General features: G+C 41.3%; 4 protein-coding genes across 5 annotated transcripts; 3 read left to right on the plus strand and 1 right to left on the minus strand.

Annotated features, from left to right (window-relative positions):
- Positions 1-83: 83 nt before the first annotated feature.
- srsf6b (serine and arginine rich splicing factor 6b) lies at positions 84-4215 on the plus strand. Of its 2 annotated transcripts, none has more exons than XM_084927506.1 (6): positions 84-424; positions 1138-1280; positions 2558-2679; positions 2988-3190; positions 3365-3427; positions 3786-4215. In XM_084927506.1, the coding sequence occupies exons 1-6, from the start codon at positions 318-320 to the stop codon at positions 4168-4170; spliced, it is 1023 nt and encodes a 340-aa protein (XP_084783632.1). In that variant the 5' UTR covers positions 84-317; the 3' UTR covers positions 4171-4215. The 2 variants fall into 2 exon arrangements, with proteins under 2 accessions (XP_084783632.1, XP_084783633.1); XM_084927507.1 differs by having other exon boundaries at positions 2561-2679.
- A 3602-nt stretch (positions 4216-7817) lies between these two features.
- ift52 (intraflagellar transport 52 homolog (Chlamydomonas)) lies at positions 7818-12284 on the plus strand. Its single transcript, XM_084927508.1, has 14 exons — positions 7818-7922; positions 8206-8373; positions 8712-8799; positions 8950-9079; positions 9176-9251; positions 9405-9476; positions 9559-9685; positions 9780-9863; positions 9962-10030; positions 10147-10301; positions 10381-10468; positions 10603-10711; positions 11823-11968; positions 12043-12284. The coding sequence occupies exons 2-14, from the start codon at positions 8255-8257 to the stop codon at positions 12082-12084; spliced, it is 1305 nt and encodes a 434-aa protein (XP_084783634.1). The 5' UTR covers positions 7818-7922; positions 8206-8254; the 3' UTR covers positions 12085-12284.
- On the minus strand, positions 12261-13173 carry LOC146386451 (uncharacterized). Its single transcript, XM_084927510.1, has 2 exons — positions 13092-13173; positions 12261-13003 (listed from the first exon to the last, which is right to left on the minus strand). The coding sequence occupies exons 1-2, from the start codon at positions 13123-13125 to the stop codon at positions 12516-12518; spliced, it is 522 nt and encodes a 173-aa protein (XP_084783636.1). The 5' UTR covers positions 13126-13173; the 3' UTR covers positions 12261-12515.
- Positions 13174-13937: 764 nt separating this feature from the next.
- Positions 13938-22683, plus strand: mybl2b (MYB proto-oncogene like 2b). Its single transcript, XM_084927513.1, has 15 exons — positions 13938-14192; positions 14634-14730; positions 14866-14937; positions 15021-15113; positions 15207-15427; positions 15969-16101; positions 16182-16241; positions 16344-16544; positions 16711-16983; positions 17059-17201; positions 19638-19734; positions 19823-19930; positions 21344-21448; positions 21538-21669; positions 21766-22683. Exons 1-15 carry the CDS (start codon positions 14173-14175, stop codon positions 21892-21894), a joined length of 1884 nt encoding a protein of 627 aa, XP_084783639.1. The 5' UTR covers positions 13938-14172; the 3' UTR covers positions 21895-22683.
- Positions 22684-23380: the final 697 nt, after the last annotated feature.

Here is a 23380-nt window from a genome sequence, read left to right on the forward strand (position 1 = left end):
TGTTTGAGAAATGCCTTCATTCTCACACATAAACATGATTCAATCCTTCATTCATATTCCTACAGGAAATTCTCCTTATCAAGGCAAAGACTTGAATATTCACATAAGTCAAAAGAGACGTGTACAGTGTGAAGGTACCGCACAGGTCTTATGTACAAGCTCCACACACAAAACTGAAGTGTGTACTTTGTGCCTACATTTTCGTCAGCTTTTATTCTGAAGTTTTTTTCCCGGAAGTCTAACCTCGAGAGTCGCCTAGGCCTGTGTGTAGCTCCAAACAAGTTGTGTTTAACTTGTTCTGCCCAATATTTTCAGGCATGCCTCGGGTCTATGTTGGCAAACTTAGCTACCATGTTCGAGAGAAAGATATTCAAAGGTTTTTTAGTGGCTATGGCAAATTATTAGAGATCGACCTGAAAAATGGGTAAGACCGTCTCATCTTTCTTAGCTGCTAGCTAGTGAGCTAGCTTGATGTTATTTTAATGTTAACCCCGAGAGTTGATGCCCTAGTAGGGACAGTGTGCGGTGCTAACCGCGCTAATGTCAGCTAAAAGTTGAATTTGCGGTACAATGTCCTGTCTTTTGTCATTTAAGTTTTACAAAGCTCTGCTTTTGGTACTTTTAGCTCATTTTTCTTCGCTAACATTACATTAGCTGCTTGGGAAACGCTACAGGGTCAATCATCAGTTTAAATAAGAATTTGTCAGTGAGCGCAAACAAGGGGACTCTATCAGCTGGCTGCCAGCTGGTTGTATTCTGGTTATATGCCTACAAAACAGAAAGGCTGCTGAGCACAAATATAATAGTTAAGTGTAAGTTTCAGATAATTGCTGTATTAGAGAAATAGATTGCATATAATTACCAAATCAGATCAGATAAAGTCAGTCTATGATAAACTTTACAGAAATATTCCTAGATTAATTGCCATAGCTTCCCAAATCCCTTTATTCCCTTGCTTGTAAAGTTTGACAGGAGCGCCAGAATTTTTAAATTGGAAAGCAGTTCTCTTAGCCGCTGATTAAAAGTTTACCATATTAGACAGTCTTTACAGTTAATTATGAATCATTTGCATTAATTGGTAATGATATTAATGGCTAGTGTTTGCCATTGTTTTGACTCCTGCACACTGATTCTTAGGTACGGCTTTGTCGAGTTTGAGGACATGCGAGATGCTGATGATGCTGTGTATGAGCTGAATGGAAAGGAACTTTGTGGAGAGCGGGTCGTTATCGAGCATGCCCGTGGACCCAGGAGAGACGGATATGGCTATGGGGGACGTAGTAAGTTGAACACGTCTGATTGAGAGCAAAGCATGATTGTCATACAGACGTGGGGTTCTTACACGTTTGTGCTAACTAACGTGAGCTACACTTGCACTGACTCTTGAAGCAAAGAATTAAATGAGTTTCACTGAAGCTGCCTGTACACATGTGACATGCCCTGCCATACACATTGCTAATTTACACGTCTATTCCCATTAGCACTCAAATCCATTGTGCCTTTGTGTAAAGAGAACTGTATTAAAATCCAATGAGTAACAGTGATTAAAGAAAAGGTAAGACTTGTGAAGCTACGATGTATTCAATTTGAAGTCGACATTAACACAGTGCTTGATGTTTCAATTTGAAAGAGTCCACTGCGGGCTGGGTCCGAGTCCAATGAGGGTAACGATGACTGCCTGACCTGTTTGGCCTGGGTTTTCTCCCTTGAAATGTGTGTGTGACCTTTGCCCTTTGACCATTGGTTGACATAACCGGAAGCCGTGATGACAGCACCCTTTTCCAATAGACCAGGGTGATGGTGAGGAATCCTGTTGGTTTTACTGACGCAAGACATGTCGCAGAGGATCGAGCCAACACGCGTTTGAGCCTGTGAATTGGCTCCCTGTACTCTGTAGTAAAAGAGTTTGGTAGGTTTCATGTTTGTGTCATTGAGTTTCAAGTGGATAGAGTTCAGAACAAGGCATATTTTATTGTACAGTAAGACTAGAAATTTAGAAAGAGCCTTACCTTATATTTAAACTGTAGACTCTAAAACAGCTTCAACAGCAAGAATCAAGCATCACATTATTCCCAGTATATAAAGAGAAAAAAAGAGGCGTTAGATGTGTCTTATAAGGACAGAATAAAAAATCGTTTTTTTTGTATAATTAGGCAAATCTGTAGCTGTTTAATAAATACAACTAAAGGAGAAGAACTGCTGTGTAATTCTTAATAAAGTGGTTTTTATTCCTTGTCCACAGGGCATAGGGTGCTGCACATTTTCTCTGTTCTTTAAATGCTAAATTAAGTGATCCCTGTCTACATATAAAAAAATCAATAGGACTCTGGGATTTATACTAAAAACCACTGGCATCTTTAATCCCCTTCACTTTCACAATTAAGACAGGTTCACAGGTATTAGTTGATGGTATAATTAATAGTTGAAGGAGGTTTAAGAACAAAAACAAGAGAGGTTCAGTCTGCAGTGATCTAGTAAATCTTTTTAGGCCAGTTTGGAGTCCTTTTTTTGAAGTTTTCTGGCCTTGAATGAAATGTTAGTCTCTCTGTCTTTGTTGAAGGTGGAGGCTACAGCAGTTGGAATCGCACCGGCAGGGATAAGTACGGGCCACCTGTTCGCACTGAACACCGCCTCATTGTGGAGAACCTGTCCAGCAGGTGCAGCTGGCAGGACCTTAAGGTGAGACTTTGTATCTCCTGTCTCCTTTTCCTGACCACCTCTGCATGTCAGCAGAGGATGGCAGTTGCCCTTGCAAGAAAGAAAAAGTACCCTGGACCTAACCACCTACAGGATGAATCTGTTTTGAGATTTGATTGGCTGCTACACGAACAACCAAACTTCAGCTTCAAATCGATGTGCAACAAGCGAATTGCTTCCTGTGTGGGAACAGCTTAATAATGTCCAGTGGTAGATAGAGCTAACGTGCCACATGTCATCCACAACTAGCCATAGTCATTTTCAGATTCATGTTTTTATTTGTGTCATAGGACTTTATGAGGCAGGCGGGTGAAGTAACCTATGCTGACGCTCATAAAGGACGGGCCAACGAGGGCGTCATCGAATTTCGTTCCCGTTCAGACATGAAACGAGCTCTGGAAAAACTGGACGGCACTGATATTAATGGAAGGAAGATTCGTCTGGTGGAAGACAAACCTTGCCGCCGACGCTCATATTCTGGCAGCAGATCCAGGTAAGTGAGGTTTAATGTTTTCATGCTTATTGTTTGTTCAATTTTCTTTTCTTATGTTTTATCTGTTATTGCTGTTCAGGATAATTAAGGATTATTTTAAACTTAACACGTAATGTTGGTGGTGAGCAGATTTCCACGTCCACTTTAAAGTTGTTTTTACTTTCGAACCCACAGGTCTCGTAGCAGACGGCGCTCTCACAGCCGCAGAAGTAGAAGCTCGTCCAGGTCCCGCTCACGGTCAGTTACGTTTGAATGGCTTTGTCTCATGCTCTAAGCACATTTAGCTTTTTGTCTTTTTAGCAGCCGTTTTAATTTTAGTGGTTCCGCTTTGACGAAGACGTCAAACCCATTTGTCGTTTTCATGTGGACTGCTTCTTCATCTGTTCAGTTTTTTAAACTTTTCAGCAGCAGGAAGTCATGTTTTTGTCATGTTATTAAGGAAATATGGTGTCAGAGAAAGCCAAAGTACCCAGTTACTATGATTGTTTACTACATCTCAGTCCTGAAACCTGGTAGGTGATGGTGTGCAGGGACCAGACCAAGTTAGTGATGAATTATTCCTCTCTCTCTCCCTCCCTCTGTGTGTGTGTTGCAGGTCTCGGTCGCGCAGCAAAGGGCGATCTCGCTCCAGGTCAGAGGGGAAGTCGCATTCCAGAGCCAAGAGGAAATCCCGTTCTAAATCCCCAGAGAAGTCTCGTTCTCGCAATCGCAAATCTCACAGTCCCTCCAAGAGCAGCACTCGGAAGTCTCGCTCCAAGAGCTCATCCAAAGTCAAAGCTGTGCGCAAATCCCGGAGTCGTTCCAAGGAGAAGTCGTCCAGTAAGAAGTCACGAAGCCGATCAAGGTCCCGTTCAGAGAGTAGGGGAGAGAAACATACCTCCAAATCACCCCCGAGCAAGGAGGCATCCAAGTCCCCTGCCAAGCACTCCGCCTCCCGCTCGAAGTCTCGCTCTCGATCCAGATCAGCCTCGCAGGATTGATTGGATCTCTGACAATCTCAGGCCTGTCTGAGGTGTTTACAGAAGCAGAAAGGTTTCAATCTTCTGGCACAAACTGGGAGGCTGTGAAATCTATAAATCTGTCTTTTCTTGACAGTTTTTTTTTTGTTTGTTTCTTTGTTTGTATTTTCTGTTAAATTAAATAGTTATTAGATGAAACTAATGAAACTCTTTACGTGACAGTATTTCTCTCTTTAGTGAAGTCCAAATGTACAATTTGAGTCGAACCGCTGACAGCAGCAGCGAAAGTTGCTTCATATTTTTTCAGTCCCAACTAATACTTTTGTTTGTAATGAATACATTTGCATGGTTTGTGATGGTTGTTTTTTTAGCTGTTTGCCTTTTAAAGTCCCCAGTCATTTTGAAACAGTCTACATCATTTATTTGTAATGTTATATTGTAATAAAATAACAGAATAAAAAGAACAAGCTCTGCTGTTTTTTGTTAATGTTTAACAATATTTATTTAATTTTTTTTATTTACTAATATTCATTCATTTGAAGCTAGTTTGAAAAAAAAGAAAAATCCTCACAGGTAAATCTGTCTCTTGTTTTACCACGAATAAGGCACCTGGAGTCTACCTCCAAATCTGCTAGAGGCTATCACATAGCAATAAGCAACTGCTTTATAAAATGAACTTTTATATAGCACTTTTCTACTCATGCACTCAAAGCACTTTATACAACATGTGTCATTCACACACATTCATACAAGCACCCTTCCTACATCTAAGGGCTTTCTATCTAACGTTTTCCTTCTCTAACTTTCTTTCCCACATTCAACTTGTGTTCAGTATTGTGCCCAAGGATACTTTGGGATACAGACTGGAGCAGCCAGGGATGGAACGGCCAACATTTCCATCAGTAGATGATTTGTATGAAATGTATTCATTACTTAGGGGCGAATATGACTCACCTCATAGGCCACAACCACCCAGTAACACAGTTGTTCCCAAAGTGTGTGTGTGTGGGGGGGGCTCCCACACAAACGCAAAGCAGAAGATGAAGTAACGCCAAATATGTTTCCAAGCCAAAGACTAGAAAATATGATGAAGCCTATCTTGTCTTTGGCTTCACCTGCACAACAGTGGTGCCAAGGTAAGTATCCACGGCAGAATTTGTTTCCCCAGCGTCGGGAGCACGCTCTGGGCTTTCCAAATCACGGACAAACAGCACCCCACATTCTTGATTTTTAGTTCATAAACACTTCTTATAACGACTAACTACTCCTGAAATTCTGGAGATGTTAGCTCTTTATACAGTAAAGTTACAGTGGGATACAAATAATATCAGGCTGATCCTGCCGCAGTTTGTTCCCCCTGTCCAAATCACGAACAGACAGTATCCCACAGTTTTTTATGTCCATATCATTACATACTGGAACCTTTCATCTCCCGTCACAAATCCCACTCCAAGCTACCAACAGCCACCCATTCACACACACAAACACGTAGACACGCCATCATTTATATGCACGCACTATTGCTTATCAACACACATCACACATTGGTGATGCGTACATAGTGTTAAGTAAATGCCATCACCATTAAATGTTTAGAAGTATTCATCTGCAACATCATAATGAAGGGTCAGAGTGTGTCTTTACACTCCATGAGGATATTTAAAGTAACAAGTAATATAATGATATGGTGTCTTTTTGTTTTGCTTCAATTTCAGTAACATGAATGTGGAAGTGGAAAGAGTGTGCAGCACAAGAGACTAGAAGATCTCAGTTATTGAAGCACTACAGGTCAAACCATGGCCACTTTCGCCACAGACACCATTATCCATGCACATATTTAAATTGTCCATGCACCTTTAAAACTTGGAATGCACTCCGAAGTCACCTGTGTAGATCACATGTTGATCAGGCATCGCAGAGATCAGTAGATTCCTGGTGAGATGAGCCTTTCAGTGGCGATTTCAAAAGAAGGTGGCCAGCTCTCTTTTCTGAGCAAGAGGTCAGTAGTTGTTATTATTATTATTAGTAGTAGTAGTATTAGTAGTAGTCTCAGGTCCCGAGTGCAGTACTTCCAGAGAAGGGGGATATTTATATGCCGTTACCATCATCTTTCAACGTCTGATAGAAATCCTGAAGAAAACTGACGACACGCATCTCTCACTGTCTTCTGATTGGGCCTTCCTCACCAAAGTCAGGTGACAGCACGATGAAGTCTGCATCCCTGTTTTTGTTTTCTCATAGGTGATGTTCGTACGTCAGATTTTCATCACAAACTTGAGGAACCATCCTTTAAACAGCAGCCATTTGGACTCTATGAACAATCTATTCCTCTCCCTTTACCATGACCTGGTTACGGGGTCCAAGGAGTTTCCTGATATCGCAGTCAGGGGATTGTTTCACTCAGAGCAGCTGGTGACACCTTTTTTTTTACCCCTGTGCAGCAGAGTCCGAGGGGGAACACCACTCCATCTCCTCCTACAGACTCACCAGCAGGTATGATGGTGCTGCCTCCAGGGTCCCGCACACATTCTCAGATCCTGACTCCAGTACTTCCAGAAAAGGCAGATATTTTTGTGCTGAAGGCAGACTGGAGGAACAGATACCATAACTAAAAAAATATATTTTTTGGAATGAGTGTGAGCCTCTTTTACAACTTTACTGATATACTTCAAATGTAAGAGTTGCTGGCACATCTGGTGAAGGTCCCCACACCTCATCTGAACCACAGACCTTTAGTTCCTGTCATACTTGGTTGGGTATTGGGATCAGCCGCACCAGTGTATGCACCGTGATGGCACTAATAGACAGGGATGAAATAATACTTGAAATCATTCTGAATGAAGATGTCATGCGAAATATTTTTTGATAGCCATTTCAGTAATGAATACACAGACTTTATGATTGCTTTTCCCTGTCAACATGTATTGGTCCCAAACAATCACGGGCCACAACTTGATCAAATAGTTCCATCATCTTCTCTTCATCTGCTTTTGTAACCTGGAAGCAGAAACAACCAAAACAAGGAAAATCTGATTATTTCTAGGAAAAAAGAGTGTGAAATTTAAGTGAGACTTGTGTTTCTAAATGAACGACCTCATGTTGTGTAGCTTTCTGGATTTTAAACTTATTGGACTACATACTTATTTATTATACAGGCTATACAGTACATAAAATTTGCATTTTTTTTATGTAACTAAAATGTTTAATTATGTGGGCTAAAGAAAACAAGAAAGTTATAGAGTATATTTATATGAAACATGCGTAAACTTACTGTATTTGATGCATTTTAATGATATATAATGCATAATACAGAATGTAACACCTGGCTATGTGTAAAAAATGGCTTTGATTTTCCTACCCCATTTGATTTCCATGCAACCTTCATAACACCCTAAGAAAATTTCTCTGGATCCACCCCTGTTTCTGGGTTATACTTCTGTCAGACTTCTATCACCATCATTGCTGCTCCAGAATTCCCCAACAGATTTCCACCTATGGCCACATCCTTCACCTTTAAAGTTTTGACTTGTTTGTAAGTTTTTCTGTTTATAAAAACCATCGTTAAACCACAGAACATTCCTTTAACTTTATCTAGCACTTCAAAGTGCAAATGTTTTGACCGTGGAGTGATGCTAACTGAACAAATCCGCTGAAAAGCTGTTTTAAGTGTACGTTGCTTTGACACAATGCTCTGCGCTATCCAGTTGCTATGCTGTTAGCGCCCTTGGTTACCATTATTTCCCATAATGCACCGCTTCTAAGAGCGCTTTGAGGTAAATAACATTTAATAATGTAAACCTGGGCTTTAACATAAGGGGAAAACAGAGTGCTACAGTTGACAGGTTACCATAGCAGTCTTTAGTGAAACGAAGCGAAAACACCTCGCTATTAGCTTCACGGCTAACCATAATGTTAGCGAGCTTCTTGGCTGTTTTTTGCTAACACCATTTTAGCACACGACGGTGGATGCAAACCCAAAACGATGCTAATTACAGCTGGCGAATAGCAGCCCTGGACTAATGGTAAAGTCTGACTTGGGCTTTTAACGTCTTTTAGGTGTGTGGATGATAAGAGCACTAACTTTGGTGACTGAAGCTGGTAAATAATGGAGAAGGAACAGTACAACAGCGTGGTCTTCAATGCTTCAAAAAGAGAGCTTTTTACTACGAACAATGGCTACAAATCCATGCAGAAGAGACTAAAAGCTCAGTGGAAAATCCAAAGGTAAGGTGTTTGGGGACGATTAAATACAAGAGAGGAATAGTACCAAGTCCTCTAGTTATCAGCTAAGACATGCTCTTAAATGTAAATGTGATACAGTGGACCTGGTAAACAAAGCAAGCATATAGACATAGGGGGCTAGAATATTCGTCTCTGTAAGTAAGTATAGTAAAGTAAAATAATAAAATGGGACGTATTGGTAATAATCTTACTAAAGCACTTTAGTATGTTTACTGAGTTATATTTTACTATGTCATTTTTCTCAAGCTTAACCAACATTTTCTCATAGTTCTGCAGCAATTTTAAAACCTCAAATGCAAAATCTGTGCTGTCTCCTGTAGCATAAAAGAAGAGCTGTCCTTGGATAAGCTGAAGAGTGTCAAGTTGTGGATAACTGCAGGTCCAAGGGAGAGGTTCACAGCGTCAGAGGTGATGTATGGGCGAAAAGATGTTATTTGCCGGCTAATTTCCAAGCAGTCTAAAATTCTACAAGGCTTAGGGCCACCCAAAATATTTAAGCTTCTTTCATTTGTTCAACCGCAAACACATTTTCACATTAGTTATTTCCTTTTATTTCAGATGGAGGCACTGAAAGTCTACCTGGATGGAGGAGGGAATATCTTGGTCATGCTCGGTGAAGGAGGAGAAATGAAGTATGACACAAACATCAATTTTCTCCTGGAGGACTTTGGAGTAATGGTCAACAATGGTGCGTATTGAAACCTTGTTGGAAAAACAGCTATGCAAACATTGCCCATGCTGTTTTTAAAATGCTTTGTATTCGTTTTCATCTTGTTCATCCAAGATGCTGTGGTGAGGAATGTGTACTACAAATACTTCCATCCTAAGGAGGCGCTTGTGTCCAATGGTGTACTGAACAGGTTCACCCGTGTTTTTCTCTTTTTATGTATATTTCACAGAGTCCCAGATTGTTCTAGCCTAAATTTATGCTGGCATAATCTCAGACTTATCTTATTTCATCTGTATGCTGATACATGCCAAACTATCAATTCAGTTGACTGTTTCCTGTGCAGGGAGATCAGCCGTGCTGCTGGAAAAGTGGTCACGGGAATCATTGAAGATGAAAATGTTGGAAACAATGCACAGTGAGTCTCAATCTTGTACACCTCCATCTTCTGTATTAAAGAGAAAGACTTCACATTTGAGCTGTTGTCTTTCTTTGTGCAGGGCGCTCACATTTGTGTACCCGTATGGTGCCACACTGACCGTGATGAAGCCGGCCGTGGCTGTTCTTTCAACGGGCTCCGTCTGCTTCCCCCTCAACAGGCCTGTCCTGGCTTTCTATCATGGCAAGGTCAGAGGCACAGTGTAGTGACAACTTTCTTTTTCTAACCATATGGTCAGAAATGTGGTAAGATGGAGATTACTTCTTTTTTTTTTTAATGTAGAATTCTGGCAAACTGGCTGTCTTGGGTTCCTGCCACATGTTCAGTGATCAATACATAGACAAAGAGGAGAACAGTAAAATCATGGTAAGTCCACTTTTTTTGTGTAATTTATTAGGTAAAGGTAGAAGCATGATCCTTCTAGAATAAAGCTCCTTTAAATGAAACTTTTTCTTTTATCACAGGACGTTGTGCTTCAGTGGCTCATGACCGATAACATTCAGCTGAATCAGATTGATGCCGAAGACCCAGAGGTGAGGAAGAGGAGTGTGCATGGCAGAATGGCTTTCCTAATTGTGTTCTCTCTCTCTTTTTTTTTTTAATGAGCTAAGGTTCTTCTTTTCTTCTTGTCCTTTTTTTTGTCCCCCAGATCACAGATTACACAATGCTGCCAGACACTGGCTGTTTGTCTGAACAGCTCAGAGTGTGCTTACAAGAAGGAGACGAAAACCCACGGGACTTCACCTCTCTCTTTGATATGTCTTTGTTCAATCTGTCGACTGACACCTTACCCCAAGTCATCAGGTGAGAAATCGGTCACCCTCCCCTGAGTCCAAACGCTGTTGTTTCCCTTCGAAGCTAAAAACAGATCTTTGGTTTGCAGTGCTTACAAGCAGCTTAATGTGAAAGCTGAGCCGCTGCAGCTGATTGCACCACAGTTTGAAACTCCTCTGCCTCAGCTTCAGCCTGCTGTGAGTTTTTTTTTTTCCCTGGGGTTTTTCTGTACAAAGGATTTCACTTCAATGTAACTGAAATCTTAAGATAACATTTTTGCTTAAAGTCCCACAAGTTTGAAGCCAAAAGTAGGTGCTGCCCTGTCTTTCAGGTCTTTCCGCCTGCCTTAAACGATTTGCCTCCACCCATGCTGGATCTGTTCGATCTAGACGAAACATTCTCGTCGGAGAAAGTGCGTCTGGCACAGCTCACCAATAAGTGTAAGTTCAGAATTGCTAATGGAGCATTCAAACATGCACTGCAGCCCTCTAGATATCATTTGATGGAGGCGTATGTGAGGACTTACATGTCCAGGGCAGTGAGATTCCACATTAAACTGACTTTCATTTGCTACTTATCACGTATAAGACTAATGATGTGTGATAAGCTAATGTGCGAAGCTTGGTGGTTATTTTCACAGCAGTTCAGTAGTCATCCTGTATCTCATATAGGTTGATCAGGTGTCCCTCTTTACGTGGGACTGCACAGCAGTTTCAGCTCTTGCATCACATATTAAGACTTAACCTATGTCTTATCTTTTAATTGGACCTAGTTTTAAAAGTCAACATATATATTATATATAAGACAGGACACTTCAAAAGTCAGCCAATTCCTCCACGGTTGTTATCTTTAGTGTCATGTGGCAACACGAAGCAGAGCAGCTACCTAACTCTACTCCCACAGTATCCTCCCCTCACCCCATCTAATCGTGGCAGATGGCTGCCCCTCCGTGAGCCTGGTTCTGTTGGCTTCTTCCTGTTAAAAGGGAGTTTTTCCTTCCCGCTGTCACCAGTTGCTTGCTCATAGGGAGCATCTGATTGCTGGGGGTTTCTCTCTATTATTGTAGGGTATTTACAATAAAATATAGGGGACTGTGAATTGGCACTATATAAATAAAATTGAATCGAATTATTGAATGTCTGAAGAATGTTGTCATGATTCTCCTGCAGGTTAGCATGTCATGATATTTTTCTGTTTACACTACTTAAAGTTTAAATTTACAAATCACCAAAAGTGAATGAAATGTTCGTGGAATATGAATAAAAGTACTACAAATAACAGGAAATGCAGTGTGTTTTGTTTTTGTAAACAAGTCTAAAAAGGCCTGTTGATACCTCCTGTCAGGTGGGATGCAACTTTCAATCCTCCTGCTACAGATATTCTTTACATGTTAAATGTTTGCTCATGAGTCTAAGTCTGATCACCCTAGTCCCACCTCTTGTACACGTTACCCAGACATCACCCTTAAACTAAGTTTATTTCTGAACTTGCCTGTTTTGAAGCAGGCAGTTAATCGTACTCATCCTGATATTAAACTGGTTGTGTTCACAGGTACAGACGATGACCTTGAATTCTACGTCCGGAAATGTGGCGAAATTCTCGGAGTGACTTCTAAGTTGGACAAAGAGCAGAGGGATGCCAAGCACATCTTGGAACACATTTTCTTCCAGGTTGTAGAGTTCAAGAAACTAAATCAGGTGAGTGTGTTCATAACTACATCTTCCTGTATCTAAAGGCTTTGTCCAATGATGACTTTCCTCACTTTTGGCAGGAACACGATGTGGACCCTGAGGCCCGGTTCACTCCGCTGTGATTGGATTCAAGAAACCTGAACATTCGATACGTCCCTGTTGAAATTAGAAAGCTTATGAGCACACAGTTACAATGGAGGGACTGCGGTAACCACCTGGTACCACACTTTTCAGAACATGTACAGCTACATTGTATAACTTTGTATTGTCTTTCATTGTAAGAATATACCAGAGCAAATAAAGTTCTATACCCTTTATTTAACATTGCTTTGAAAATATTTTTGTAGTTAAAACATTGATATGATTATTAAAAAGGCAAACTGTTCTGCATCAGTCCTCACATGGATCCCTTAAAAACAGAACATGATGTCAAACTACAGATTTGAGGGCAGGGCGGTGGGGTAACTTGGACATAGTGTGTGAAGAGGCTGGGAGTGCACATCACACTTTACATCTAACGTTTTTCCCTTGTAAAGTGTTAATTTTAGCCACATCAGGGCGAAACATCAGCTAGTGACTCTTGTTGTGAGGGTTTTGGACTCCACGGTTGCTCCAGAGTGCAGGACTCCACGTAGAATCTGGGGCTATTGCTCTCCGACTTGATCACAGACACGTCCCATGACATTTGCGAGGCGGTGAGATCGTTGTATGACTGATCAAAACAAGCTGCCTGCTTTGGCTTCTGAAGGAGCATGTGGGGAGTGGAGGACTTCCCCAGTAACGGGATGGCCAGGTAGCAGCCGTCAGCTTCATGAGTGTTCATGGTGTTTACTGAAAACCCTGAACAGGGGGAGGTGGTGTCAGAGGACAGGCAGAGAGAGGCTCCAACAGACGGCCTGGTGTCCAATCCATCAGCTGTCGTGTCATTCAACACCCTCGATGTGGACAGTTGTTCCACTGACAGTGCAGACAGCAGACTCTGTTCCCCATAAAACTTCCTGTCAAGTTCTGATGGAGATGAGCACTCAAAGCTTTTCATATCTAAAAGGTAAAACACGTTGGACAGAATTCAGAAACAAATCACCCGATGAGGCAAATGAACACATCTAATTCAGTCCAGTTTTCTTACCTTTGACCACAAACACTTTCTCCATTGTCTCCATGTTTAATCAGGGCTGCCTGAGCTCCAGCTGGCTTTTAAGCTGTTGGAGCTACTTGCTAATTGACCCAGCTGCAGATCATCAGTGGAAGCAGGAGGCGGACCTGTCAGCCCTGTACAGATTCAGGCCCTTTAATTTACTTGTGGTTTATTGAGCACTAATCTGTTAGGTTATATCTAAGGCTGTAATTTTAACAAAAGCACTAAACTTTTTAAAAACTATTTATTTGTATGCTGTTTAAAAAAATCTTTTAGCATAAAAATAAAATTTTTATTAAAGAGCTCACACATACTGTTGGCCTAACCAATACAGAAACATAAAAAAATACTTTTTGAATACTAGTACTATCAATTTAAGGCAGCTGTGGCATAAACCTTACACTGGGTGGTGGTCTAATAAGCACTGTATTGTTTAAAAGCTGTTCACAAACATACTATAGATTTTCTGGGAAGGAAATAGTAGAAAGTATATTTAGTTAAAAGTGTAAATACGAAAAAAACAAACAAAAAATAAATTAAAATGACTTCATAAGTAAAGATATTTATGTGAAAGTGTCTGAAATTTTCTAGTAGAAAAATCGTGTTTTTTCAAACTAAATTTACTGTTTTACTGTTTTATTATGTAACAATATCTAAACATCCCCTCTGAGCAATTGGGTGTTTACAGTGTTTGACTGAGACACACAAATGACTGCAAAAAACATTATTTTACGATAATAAAACAAAATTTACACCGCTGGGACAAACCGGAAGCGTTCTTTGTGGCTACGCGCAGCTCCAATGCGCAGCTACGTCACTATCCGGTTCCTATGACAGAGAAGAGCGCGAGATAGAAATCCAAGAGCGCGGACAACTCTGGCGCTCCGCACCAGCTGGTTGTATAGGCTGTAACATTAGAACAGTGCCGAGCCTCCATCACCAACACTGGCTACAGCATAGAGACATTAATCACGGGTATTACGACGACATAATACCGAGTACGTATGTACATGACGTGCAACGGCCGCCGGAGAAATCGCTTTCAGACCGTAAACAACAGAAATAGAGGGAAATGTCCCGATGGCCGCGCGGGTAAGATGTTAATATTTATTACCTAAATTAGCTGTGCTTATTTTATTTTTTTAACACGGGGGGGGGGGGGGATAATGTGAGTATTTAACTTCTTCTGTTTAATACAGTCAGTTGGAAACTGAAGTCTTTACTGTTACCTAACCCTGCTATCCCTGGGAGCTCGCTTGTGTCTGTGCCGCCCTTTTTCCGGACACGGAAAACAGGCTTAGGGTTAAACTTGAGGCCAAACACGGTTTCTCTTAGATCTCACTAGATAAATAAATCACTGCTCAACACAGACATAATTGACAAACAGTATGTTATTTCTGCGAGCTGTTATCCGCGCAGTTGCTAGAAAAATAAGAACGATAATCTAGCTGTCTTCCGGACATCACCAGGGCCGGTCAGTAGTGAGTTGCCTGTCAGCTATGTTCGTCCACATCACAGTTGTTTGTCTCTCAGTGAGGATGGAGAGGAGGCCATGCATCAGGACACTGATTCTGATGTGGCAGAGCAGAGGGATGGAGGGAAAGTGAAGGTGAAATGGACTCAAGAGGAGGTATTTGTTTATTTTTATTTTTTAATATATATAATGTAAACCAGACCTTCATTTAAACATTGAAGTAAACCGACTATTTAGATGGCTTTAGAGGACAGGGATCATAAAAATGCTAATTTTTGGGTGTGTATACAGGATGACAAGCTTAAAACGCTGGTTCAGAAACTGGGACCAAATGACTGGAAAACCATAGCCAGCTACATACCTGTGAGTCTGAACATCTTTTCTGAAAGAATGTATGTCAACAGAAATCTTTTTCAGTATTTTGAGTTTGCTTTTTTGTTTTTTAGAATCATACTGAACATCAGTGTCAGCACCGCTGGTTTAAAGTCTTGGACCCAGAATTAGTGAAAGGCCCCTGGACTAAAGAGGAAGATGAGAAGGTAGGTAGTTCAGAGGTGTGAATGGAGTAAATATGTTGTGAATAAAAGCATGCTGGTCATCTTTTTTTTTAACTTTTCTTTTTTGTCCTCTAGGTTATAGAGCTTGTCAATCTTTATGGCAACAAACAGTGGGCACTGGTGGCCAAGCACCTGAAAGGCAGACTGGGGAAGCAGTGCAGAGAGCGCTGGCACAACCACCTCAATCCCAGCGTCAAGAAGTCTTCATGGACGGCTGAGGAGGACCTCATCATCTATAAGGCTCACTGCCTGCTTGGCAATCGCTGGGCTGAGATCGCAAAACTGCTCCCTGGAAGGCAAGTAGCTACTCTGCCAGAAACAGAATTTGGCTGATATGAGCTTTTACATGCAAACTCCTGCTCTTTTCTGAAGTGAATTCTTAAATTTTTAACTTAGAAAAGTTTGATACTTTGCCGTGCTTGTCAGATACTTTGTAACAACTGATGAACAATTTAATCAGCTGCCTATCTGGTGGGTCACTTGTCCTGCAATGGACTGCATGGACTCCTACACCACAGTCTTAAACTTAAACAGTAGTCCTTGTTCTGTTCTCAGCCACAAGGGACTTGTTCCAGCTAGACTGAGCCTGTAGGTCACAGCAGATCTTCGCAGCAGAGTATTGTCTACTGTTGTTTGTTGGAATCCTTTCATCCACAGGATGTGAGACACACTTAAGAGGTAGTGTATTACATTGTTGGATGTCTCAGGAGAAGGGCCAGGGCTAGGTTGTTAGCAATAAGTCAACTTTCAAAACAAGTGCGAGGATTACTTTGTGTTGCCAAATAAAGTCAGTATGTGGGGAAACACTGCAATTCATGTCCTGATATATATTGACAGGACGGACAATGCAGTGAAGAATCACTGGAATTCGACCATCAAACGGAAGTTAGAGATGGGCTTCTACTCCGGGGAGGTCTTCAGGCCCAATGAGCTGGAGCAGCTGTGGGCTCGTGTTAACAAGGATGGTCAGGTGGGCTGTGTTTCCATGATGTCTTCCTCTATGATACAAGATACAAAAGATACAGAAATTGGGTTCTTCTCATTACACAGGTGCCCAGTTGCTCTCAAGACAGTTCGGACAAGGACTCGGAGCAGAAGATCCCTCCTTCAGTAAGTGAAAGTTCGCATTCATTAAAGAAAATAACACAGTTATCTTAAGTATCAGAAACTAGTCTATGCTAGTGTTGTTATAGAATCTCCTTTTTCCAATAGCTGCAAGAAACGTCAGCTAAAGCTGGCACCAGCAAAGCTGGGCCGTCAAAGTCTGTTCCCTCTCCAAGCAACAGTCTGAGTCCCAAGAGTGAGGTGGACAGCACAGGAGCGCTGAACAGCACCAGCTGGGTGGTGGATAGCTCCGGATTTCTGTCTCCCACTGGCCCAGCTCTGAAGGAAGTGTTAGACATGGTGGATGGGGTGAATATCTACAATACTACAGGGTTATTTAAAAAAAAACTGTCCTGGTTTTATATTGTCTATAATGTATTCTCTATACTGTTTGTCCTGCATCTGTTCAGTCTTGGCTATTTCACAGTCGTGGTTGCATGCTGACCTAACAAATAAATGTCTCTTCTGCACTAAGGATCTTGATGGCTGGTGCAACCTCGCAGCCTTTGACCTCCCCGAGGACAGTCCCAGCCCAGAGCGACATCAATTTCGTCTGGAAGGCAGCGCCTTGCAGGAACTAAGCAAAGGCAGCAAAGGAGAACTCATCCCCATCTCTCCTGGGGGCGTCACACCCCCCTCCATACTGAGCCACCGGAGCCGAAGGTGCATCGCTTTGTCTCCCGACGCCAACAAGTCCATGACTCCTAAGAGCACCCCTGTCAAAATCTTGCCCTTTTCTCCATCTCAAGTAAGTCCCTTGTTCAGTGGTACTCGCAGTCATGTCCTATTAATGCACTCTAGTGACAAATGTGTGTTTTTGCAGTTTCTCAACATGTGGACTAAGCAGGACACTCATGACTTAGAGAACCCGCCTCTCACGTCCACACCCGTGTGCAGCCAGAAAGCCATTGTTACCACCCCACTGCAGCGAGACAAGACGCCTCTCACTCAAAAGGAAAACTCAGTGTAAGAGTCGTCTAATTGGTGGAGGCATCTGATGGCTTCGTTTTTCATGGGTTCATCTAAAAACAGACAAATTTCTGAAGATTTGATGCCATCAAAGCATCTCCACCAACTTATAATAATGATTCTTGCACATTTTAATCTCATGTAATGTTCTTAGAATTATTAGAGTGTGTTTTTCTACAAGTACAAAGGGTTGTGCACTGAATATGTCAGATTCAATGGATTAACATTTATTACTAGTATTTTTTTACATCAATTCAGTTTATTCATTTATTATATAGAACCAAATCACAACAAAAGTCACCTAAGGCACTTTATATTGTAAGGTAAAGACACTACAACAATAGCGAGAAAACCCCAACAATCAGGCGACCCCCCCCATGAGCAAGCACTTGGCAGCAGTGGGAAGGAAAAACTCCCTTTTAACAGGAAGAAGCCTCAGGCAGAGGTTTGGAAACAGGACAAAAGAGACACTGTGAAAGAGAGTGAGAGATTAATAATAGCTAATCATTAATTGTAAAGTGGTGTAAAAATCAGATATCGGTTCGATGCTGATTCAAGTTTGGAGAGATTAGATATTGGTGACGATGGGCTAATCGAGTCCTATGTTCAGTGTTTAATGCAGCACTTGCATTAACATAACATCTCGCCAGCGCCTCGATTACTGTAACTATTCAGCCTGCTTGTGTCTTATCTGCTCAAAGCCACACGTATTAGTGAGGCGGTACAGGATTAGGATTTTTATTTTTGTCATTAACATACAGGGAGTGCAGAATTATTAGGCAAATGAGTATTTTGTCCACACCATCCTCTTCATGCATGTTGTCTTACTCCAAGCTGTATAGGCTCGAAAGCCTACTACCAATTAAGCATATTAGGTGATGTGCATCTCTGCAATGAGAAGGGGTGTGGTCTAATGACATTAACACCCTATATCAGGTGTGCATAATTATTAGGCAACTTCCTTTCCTTTGGCAAAATGGGTCAAAAGAAGGACTTGACAGGCTCAGAAAAGTCAAAAATAGTGAGATATCTTGCAGAGGGATGCAGCAGTCTCAAAATTGCAAAGCTTCTGAAGCGTGATCATCGAACAATCAAGCGTTTCATTCAAAATAGTCAACAGGGTCGCAAGAAGCGTGGGGAAAAACCAAGGCGCAAAATAACTGCCCATGAACTGAGAAAAGTGAAGCGAGCAGCTGCCAAGATGCCACTTGCCACCAGTTTGGCCATATTTCAGAGCTGCAACATCACTGGGGTGCCCAAAAGCACAAGGTGTGCAATACTCAGAGACATGGCCAAGGTAAGAAAGGCTGAAAGACGACCACCACTGAACAAGACACACAAGCTGAAACGTCAAGACTGGGCCAAGAAATATCTCAAGACTGATTTTTCTAAGGTTTTATGGACTGATGAAATGAGAGTGAGTCTTGATGGGCCAGATGGATGGGCCCGTGGCTGGATTGGTAAAGGGCAGAGAGCTCCAGTCCGACTCAGACGCCAGCAAGGTGGAGGTGGAGTACTGGTTTGGGCTGGTATCATCAAAGATGAGCTTGTGGGGCCTTTTCGGGTTGAGGATGGAGTCAAGCTCAACTCCCAGTCCTACTGCCAGTTTCTGGAAGACACCTTCTTCAAGCAGTGGTACAGGAAGAAGTCTGCATCCTTCAAGAAAAACGTGATTTTCATGCAGGACAATGCTCCATCACACGCGTCCAAGTACTCCACAGCGTGGCTGGCAAGAAAGGGTATAAAAGAAGAAAAACTAATGACATGGCCACCTTGTTCACCTGATCTGAACCCCATTGAGAACCTGTGGTCCATCATCAAATGTGAGATTTACAAGGAGGGAAAACAGTACACCTCTCTGAACAGTGTCTGGGAGGCTGTGGTTGCTGCTGCACGCAATGTTGATGGTGAACAGATCAAAACACTGACAGAATCCATGGATGGCAGGCTTTTGAGTGTCCTTGCAAAGAAAGGTGGCTATATTGGTCGCTGATTTGTTTTTGAATGTCAGAAATGTATATTTGTGAATGTGGAGATGTTATATTGGTTTCACTGGTAAAAATAAATAATTGAAATGGGTATATATTTGTTTTTTGTTAAGTTGCCTAATAATTATGCACAGTAATAGTCACCTGCACACACAGATATCCCCCTAAAATAGCTAAAACTAAAAACAAACTACTTCCAAAAACATTCAGCTTTGATATTAATGAGTTTTTTGGGTTCATTGAGAACATGGTTGTTGTTCAATAATAAAATTATTCCTCAAAAATACAACTTGCCTAATAATTCTGCACTCCCTGTAGTTTAAGCAGGGCCTGATGTTAATCTGAACAATGATTTCTAGCGTCTTTCTCACAGTAAGAATTATACGTTGTTAATCTAACACAGTGTATGTGAACTTCTCTGTGTTCTCCTTTTTGTTTTCTCTAGTTTTGTTACACCCAACCACAAGTCTGAGCTGTGTACCCCACGAACTCCAACACCGTTTAAAAATGCCATGGAGAAGTACGGGCCTCTGCAGCCTCTGGTGAGCATCAGCATGTGCAGTCTGGGAAAACATGCTAGCTCTCGTCTTTCTCCTGTGCTGTTAACAGCCTTTTCTGCTCTTTTGTCAGCCTCAGACTCCCAACCTCGAGGACGACATAAATGAGGTCATCTTGAGAGATGCGGGGATTGACTTAATCATGCGCTTAACTCCACCCGAACAGAGGCGCAAAACTGTGGTAACTAAAAGCCGATTTTAATACATCGCACAGATTTTTAGTCATTTCAGTCAGAGGCTGGTGTCAAACTCACTTTCTGCCCAGCATTTGATTTCAAGTAGGCCAGACTGGTAGATTTACTAACCTAATACACCTGCATATTGTTTCCCTTTCTTTTAGTATAAAGAAATATAATACCCCATCCATTAATATGAGGCTGAGATGTATTATAAAAATAAACACAATTTTGAGTTTGTCCACTTTAGGAAGATGCTACTACAGTAAATTAAAGAAAGTCATCATCATGGCTCATTAGGCTTACACTGAAAAAAAAATAAATAAATAAAATAACATCATAAAATTATATTAAAAAAATGCTGGCTAGCAGCTCAATATCTAGAATTTTATTTAAAAATCATTAGTGTTCTCTTAATTCACAAAAACTGTCTCTTTTTTTTCATCCCCGTGGACCCGCTATACTAATATAGTAGTAGTGTGGGTGCTCTGACATCTTGATACTCCTGATCATAACATCCATAGTATACATATTGTGCACTAAATATCTAAAACCTGGAGTGAAACTGATCCTAGGAAAACTACTAAAAGTCTCACTAGCAGTTGTAAGTAGATGTAAGTTGCTAAAATCATCAAACTTTACAGTTCAGTTACATGTGCTGTCATGCTCTGTCAGTGATAGCAGTGATAGCTCACATGCATCAGGTCCCTTCACTTTTGTACACTTATACTGTGGGCAGTATAACACAGTGCTAATCCTACACTGAATATTCGAGTTTAAGACACAAATGCCAAAAACACTAATACCTGGGTCAGGGAAAGGATCTACTGCTGTTTCTTAGCTAGATAGCCGGCACTGGTAGCGATGACATATCCTTCCCCTACTGGCTGAATATTCTTAGGTGGTCTTCTTTCCACTATATAGTCTGCACGGTTTTGCACTCTTTTTGTTCTGCTATGTTCCACATAATTTAAAGAAAAAATCATTCTGAGTGCAACATGTATGAGTATAATACACCTAGAGCCGTAGCTGCAAACTGACAAATGTTAGTATGGAGGAATTCTGTTTAAAAGGGTTTTTGTAATGGTGCATGCAGGGGATGCTATTTTACTCTGTTAATGACTTTCAGCTACACAAACACTGAGCCTTTTGTAACTTGTAAAGTTTTGGAACATAGCACCTCCTTTCTTCACACTCAGGAGTTCCCACCTCGGGGCTGTCAATCACAGTTGTCACACACAGAAAGCAGCCTTGTTCAGTCACTTTACCCAAAGCAGGCTCTTACTGCCACCACTCTGTGAGAATGCTTTGAGCTAAGAGCTGCTGACAGCTCATTGCTACCCTCCTTCCATTCTTCACTCAGATATTTTTAACAGACCTTGTTTCTCATTGCCGATTTGATCGTCTTTTATTGCCAGCATCGCCCTCCTATGAAGAAAGTGCGTAAGTCGTTGGCGCTGGATGTAATGGACTGCCAGGTGATGCCTACATCCAAACGTAAATCAGCCAAACACAACATCAAGGTAAAGTGTGTGGGAACGCTTTATTAGCCTGCGTGTGGTTTAGTCATATCCTAATTCTTGATATTTGGTCCTTACTTTTTTGGCCACAGGAAGAACCGATGTTGATTTCTGTCAGCTCTTCACCACTTAGCAGCAAGCGGCACGAAAACATTTTGGATCAGGGCTTCCTTTTGGGACCAAGTGACAGTGCCATATTTCCCAGCACAGTCCCCCCAGTTACAGTATGTTCCACCTTTTTGCTCTTTTGAGAGGAGTTATAAATGTAATCAGAGAGTGAAGTCATTTACATCTGTTTATGGTTTTTTTTCCCTCCACAGATGTCAAAGGAATGGGAAATGGTTGTTTGCGGACAAACTAAAGACCAGTTAATAATGACAGAAAAAGCCCGGCGCTACCTTCGCTCACTAAAATCCCACGCTCCTAGCCGGGCTCTGATCCTGTCCTGAGATGGCTCGTGTTTTTACGCCAAAATGTTACTTATCCAGAACTTACAGTTGCTATTTTCCCATTTCTCCTGAGGGCCTGGTGTACTTTGTGGCGGGGAAAAGGGTCACGTCTTGTAAGGTTAGCGCCATGTTTGAACAACACGTTAGCGATCAGGTTATTGACAGTGTTAGGCCTGTCTGAAAGAGAATGTTGCTTTTAGATGTAGAGTCAGGCTGCCAGGCATGTTTAATTCCATAGTTGTTATTTCAGTGTTTGAAAAGAACGAATGAATGTTGAGGGGGAAGAAGAAGAATGTGTAAATGAAAAATCAAGGCTGTATAGTTTTGCCATCACTGGAAAAAAAAAAAAAAGGTTTTACATGTGATTAAACAGTTTTTTTAACATTGTGTTTTGTACAAAGGTTGCCCTTCCATATCCATGTTCTGTGTTATGGAGGATTTACAGGTTGAACAGTAATGCATGAAGGGAACACTTATTGTAGGATCTATTTAGCATGTATAGATTCTTTTTATGATGCATTTCGGTACACACAAATTGTAGCTTCCCACACATTGGAGAGAAATTGACACTAATCATATCTCTAAAGATGAGGAGCTACCCATCAAGATGCGTACATCTCAAGTTTTAATCTGTAATAGTCATTTATGTGAGATGTAGTGAAGGTGTAAATGTGTTCCAACTGTTGGTCTGAAGGGGATTATAAATAATGTGACACTGTAAATAGAGTTGACTGTTTGCTCTATCATACAAGAATGTTACAGAATTGAATAAAATACTGATATGTTCAATACACTTGCTGTTTGATTATGCTGCTGCAACTTTGTGATGCAGTCCTGACAAATTAAGGTGTATAAAGTAGGCTTTGTTTTAGTTGGAATGTGCTGAAAGTGTAGTCTAATAATTGGAGCCTGTTTTAGTTTATGTAACATTTTGTTCAATTATGTTTATATAGCACCAATTCACAACATTTGAATCGGGTCACATTATATTACAAGGCAAAGACCCAACAATTAGGAAGCCTCAGCGAGGTTAAAGGTTAGAGGTTAAAGTTCTTTCCTAGCTTGAGTTGGAGTTGTCCAGGTAACTTAAGATATTTTTGTTTGCTGGGATTCTTGGTGTGTCCATTAAGACAGCGGTCCCCAACCCCCGGGCCTCGGACCGGTACCGGTCCGTGAGTCGTTTGGTACCGGGCTGCGAGAGTTGAGACTCAGGTGTGAAATGTATAGTTTTCAGGGTTTTTATCGGTTTTCAGCGTTATTTTGTTATCGTTTTTATCGTTTACTCGGTTTTCCTTGGTCTTTTCACGTGTGTTATGAATAAATTTTCTTTTTTTCGGTACCGGTACTAGTTTTATTTTGTTGTATTTATCCGCGACACCTTAAAGGCCGGTCCATGAAAATATTGTCGGGCATGAACCGGTCCGTGGCGCAAAAAAGGTTGGGACCGCTGCATTAAGATATTAACTTTCAGAATTTTCCAATCACA

This window comes from Perissodus microlepis, chromosome 5, assembly GCF_051167445.1.
Source record: "Perissodus microlepis isolate ML-2025 ecotype Zambia chromosome 5, ASM5116744v1, whole genome shotgun sequence".
Taxonomy (NCBI): domain Eukaryota; kingdom Metazoa; phylum Chordata; class Actinopteri; order Cichliformes; family Cichlidae; genus Perissodus; species Perissodus microlepis.

Excerpts from the sequence above, each read along its gene's own strand:
- ift52 (XM_084927508.1), top strand. The coding sequence starts at position 8,255 with ATGGAGAAGGAACAGTACAACAGCGTGGTCTTCAATGCTTCAAAAAGA. Across the intron at positions 10,302-10,380 it reads ACCTTACCCCAAGTCATCAG|TGCTTACAAGCAGCTTAATG; the intron begins GTGAGAAATCGG and ends TTTGGTTTGCAG. Across the intron at positions 11,969-12,042 it reads AGTTCAAGAAACTAAATCAG|GAACACGATGTGGACCCTGA; the intron begins GTGAGTGTGTTC and ends CACTTTTGGCAG.
- mybl2b (XM_084927513.1), top strand. The coding sequence starts at position 14,173 with ATGTCCCGATGGCCGCGCGG. Across the intron at positions 14,938-15,020 it reads CCATAGCCAGCTACATACCT|AATCATACTGAACATCAGTG; the intron begins GTGAGTCTGAAC and ends TTTGTTTTTTAG. Across the intron at positions 15,114-15,206 it reads CTAAAGAGGAAGATGAGAAG|GTTATAGAGCTTGTCAATCT; the intron begins GTAGGTAGTTCA and ends TTTGTCCTCTAG.
- srsf6b (XM_084927506.1), top strand. The coding sequence starts at position 318 with ATGCCTCGGGTCTATGTTGGCAAACTTAGCTACCATGTTCGAGAGAAA. Across the intron at positions 1,281-2,557 it reads ATATGGCTATGGGGGACGTA|AAGGTGGAGGCTACAGCAGT; the intron begins GTAAGTTGAACA and ends CTGTCTTTGTTG. Across the intron at positions 3,428-3,785 it reads TCGTCCAGGTCCCGCTCACG|GTCTCGGTCGCGCAGCAAAG; the intron begins GTCAGTTACGTT and ends TGTGTGTTGCAG.
- LOC146386451 (XM_084927510.1), bottom strand. The coding sequence starts at position 13,125 with ATGGAGACAATGGAGAAAGTGTTTGTGGTCAAAG. Across the intron at positions 13,004-13,091 it reads GAAAGTGTTTGTGGTCAAAG|ATATGAAAAGCTTTGAGTGC; the intron begins GTAAGAAAACTG and ends TTTACCTTTTAG.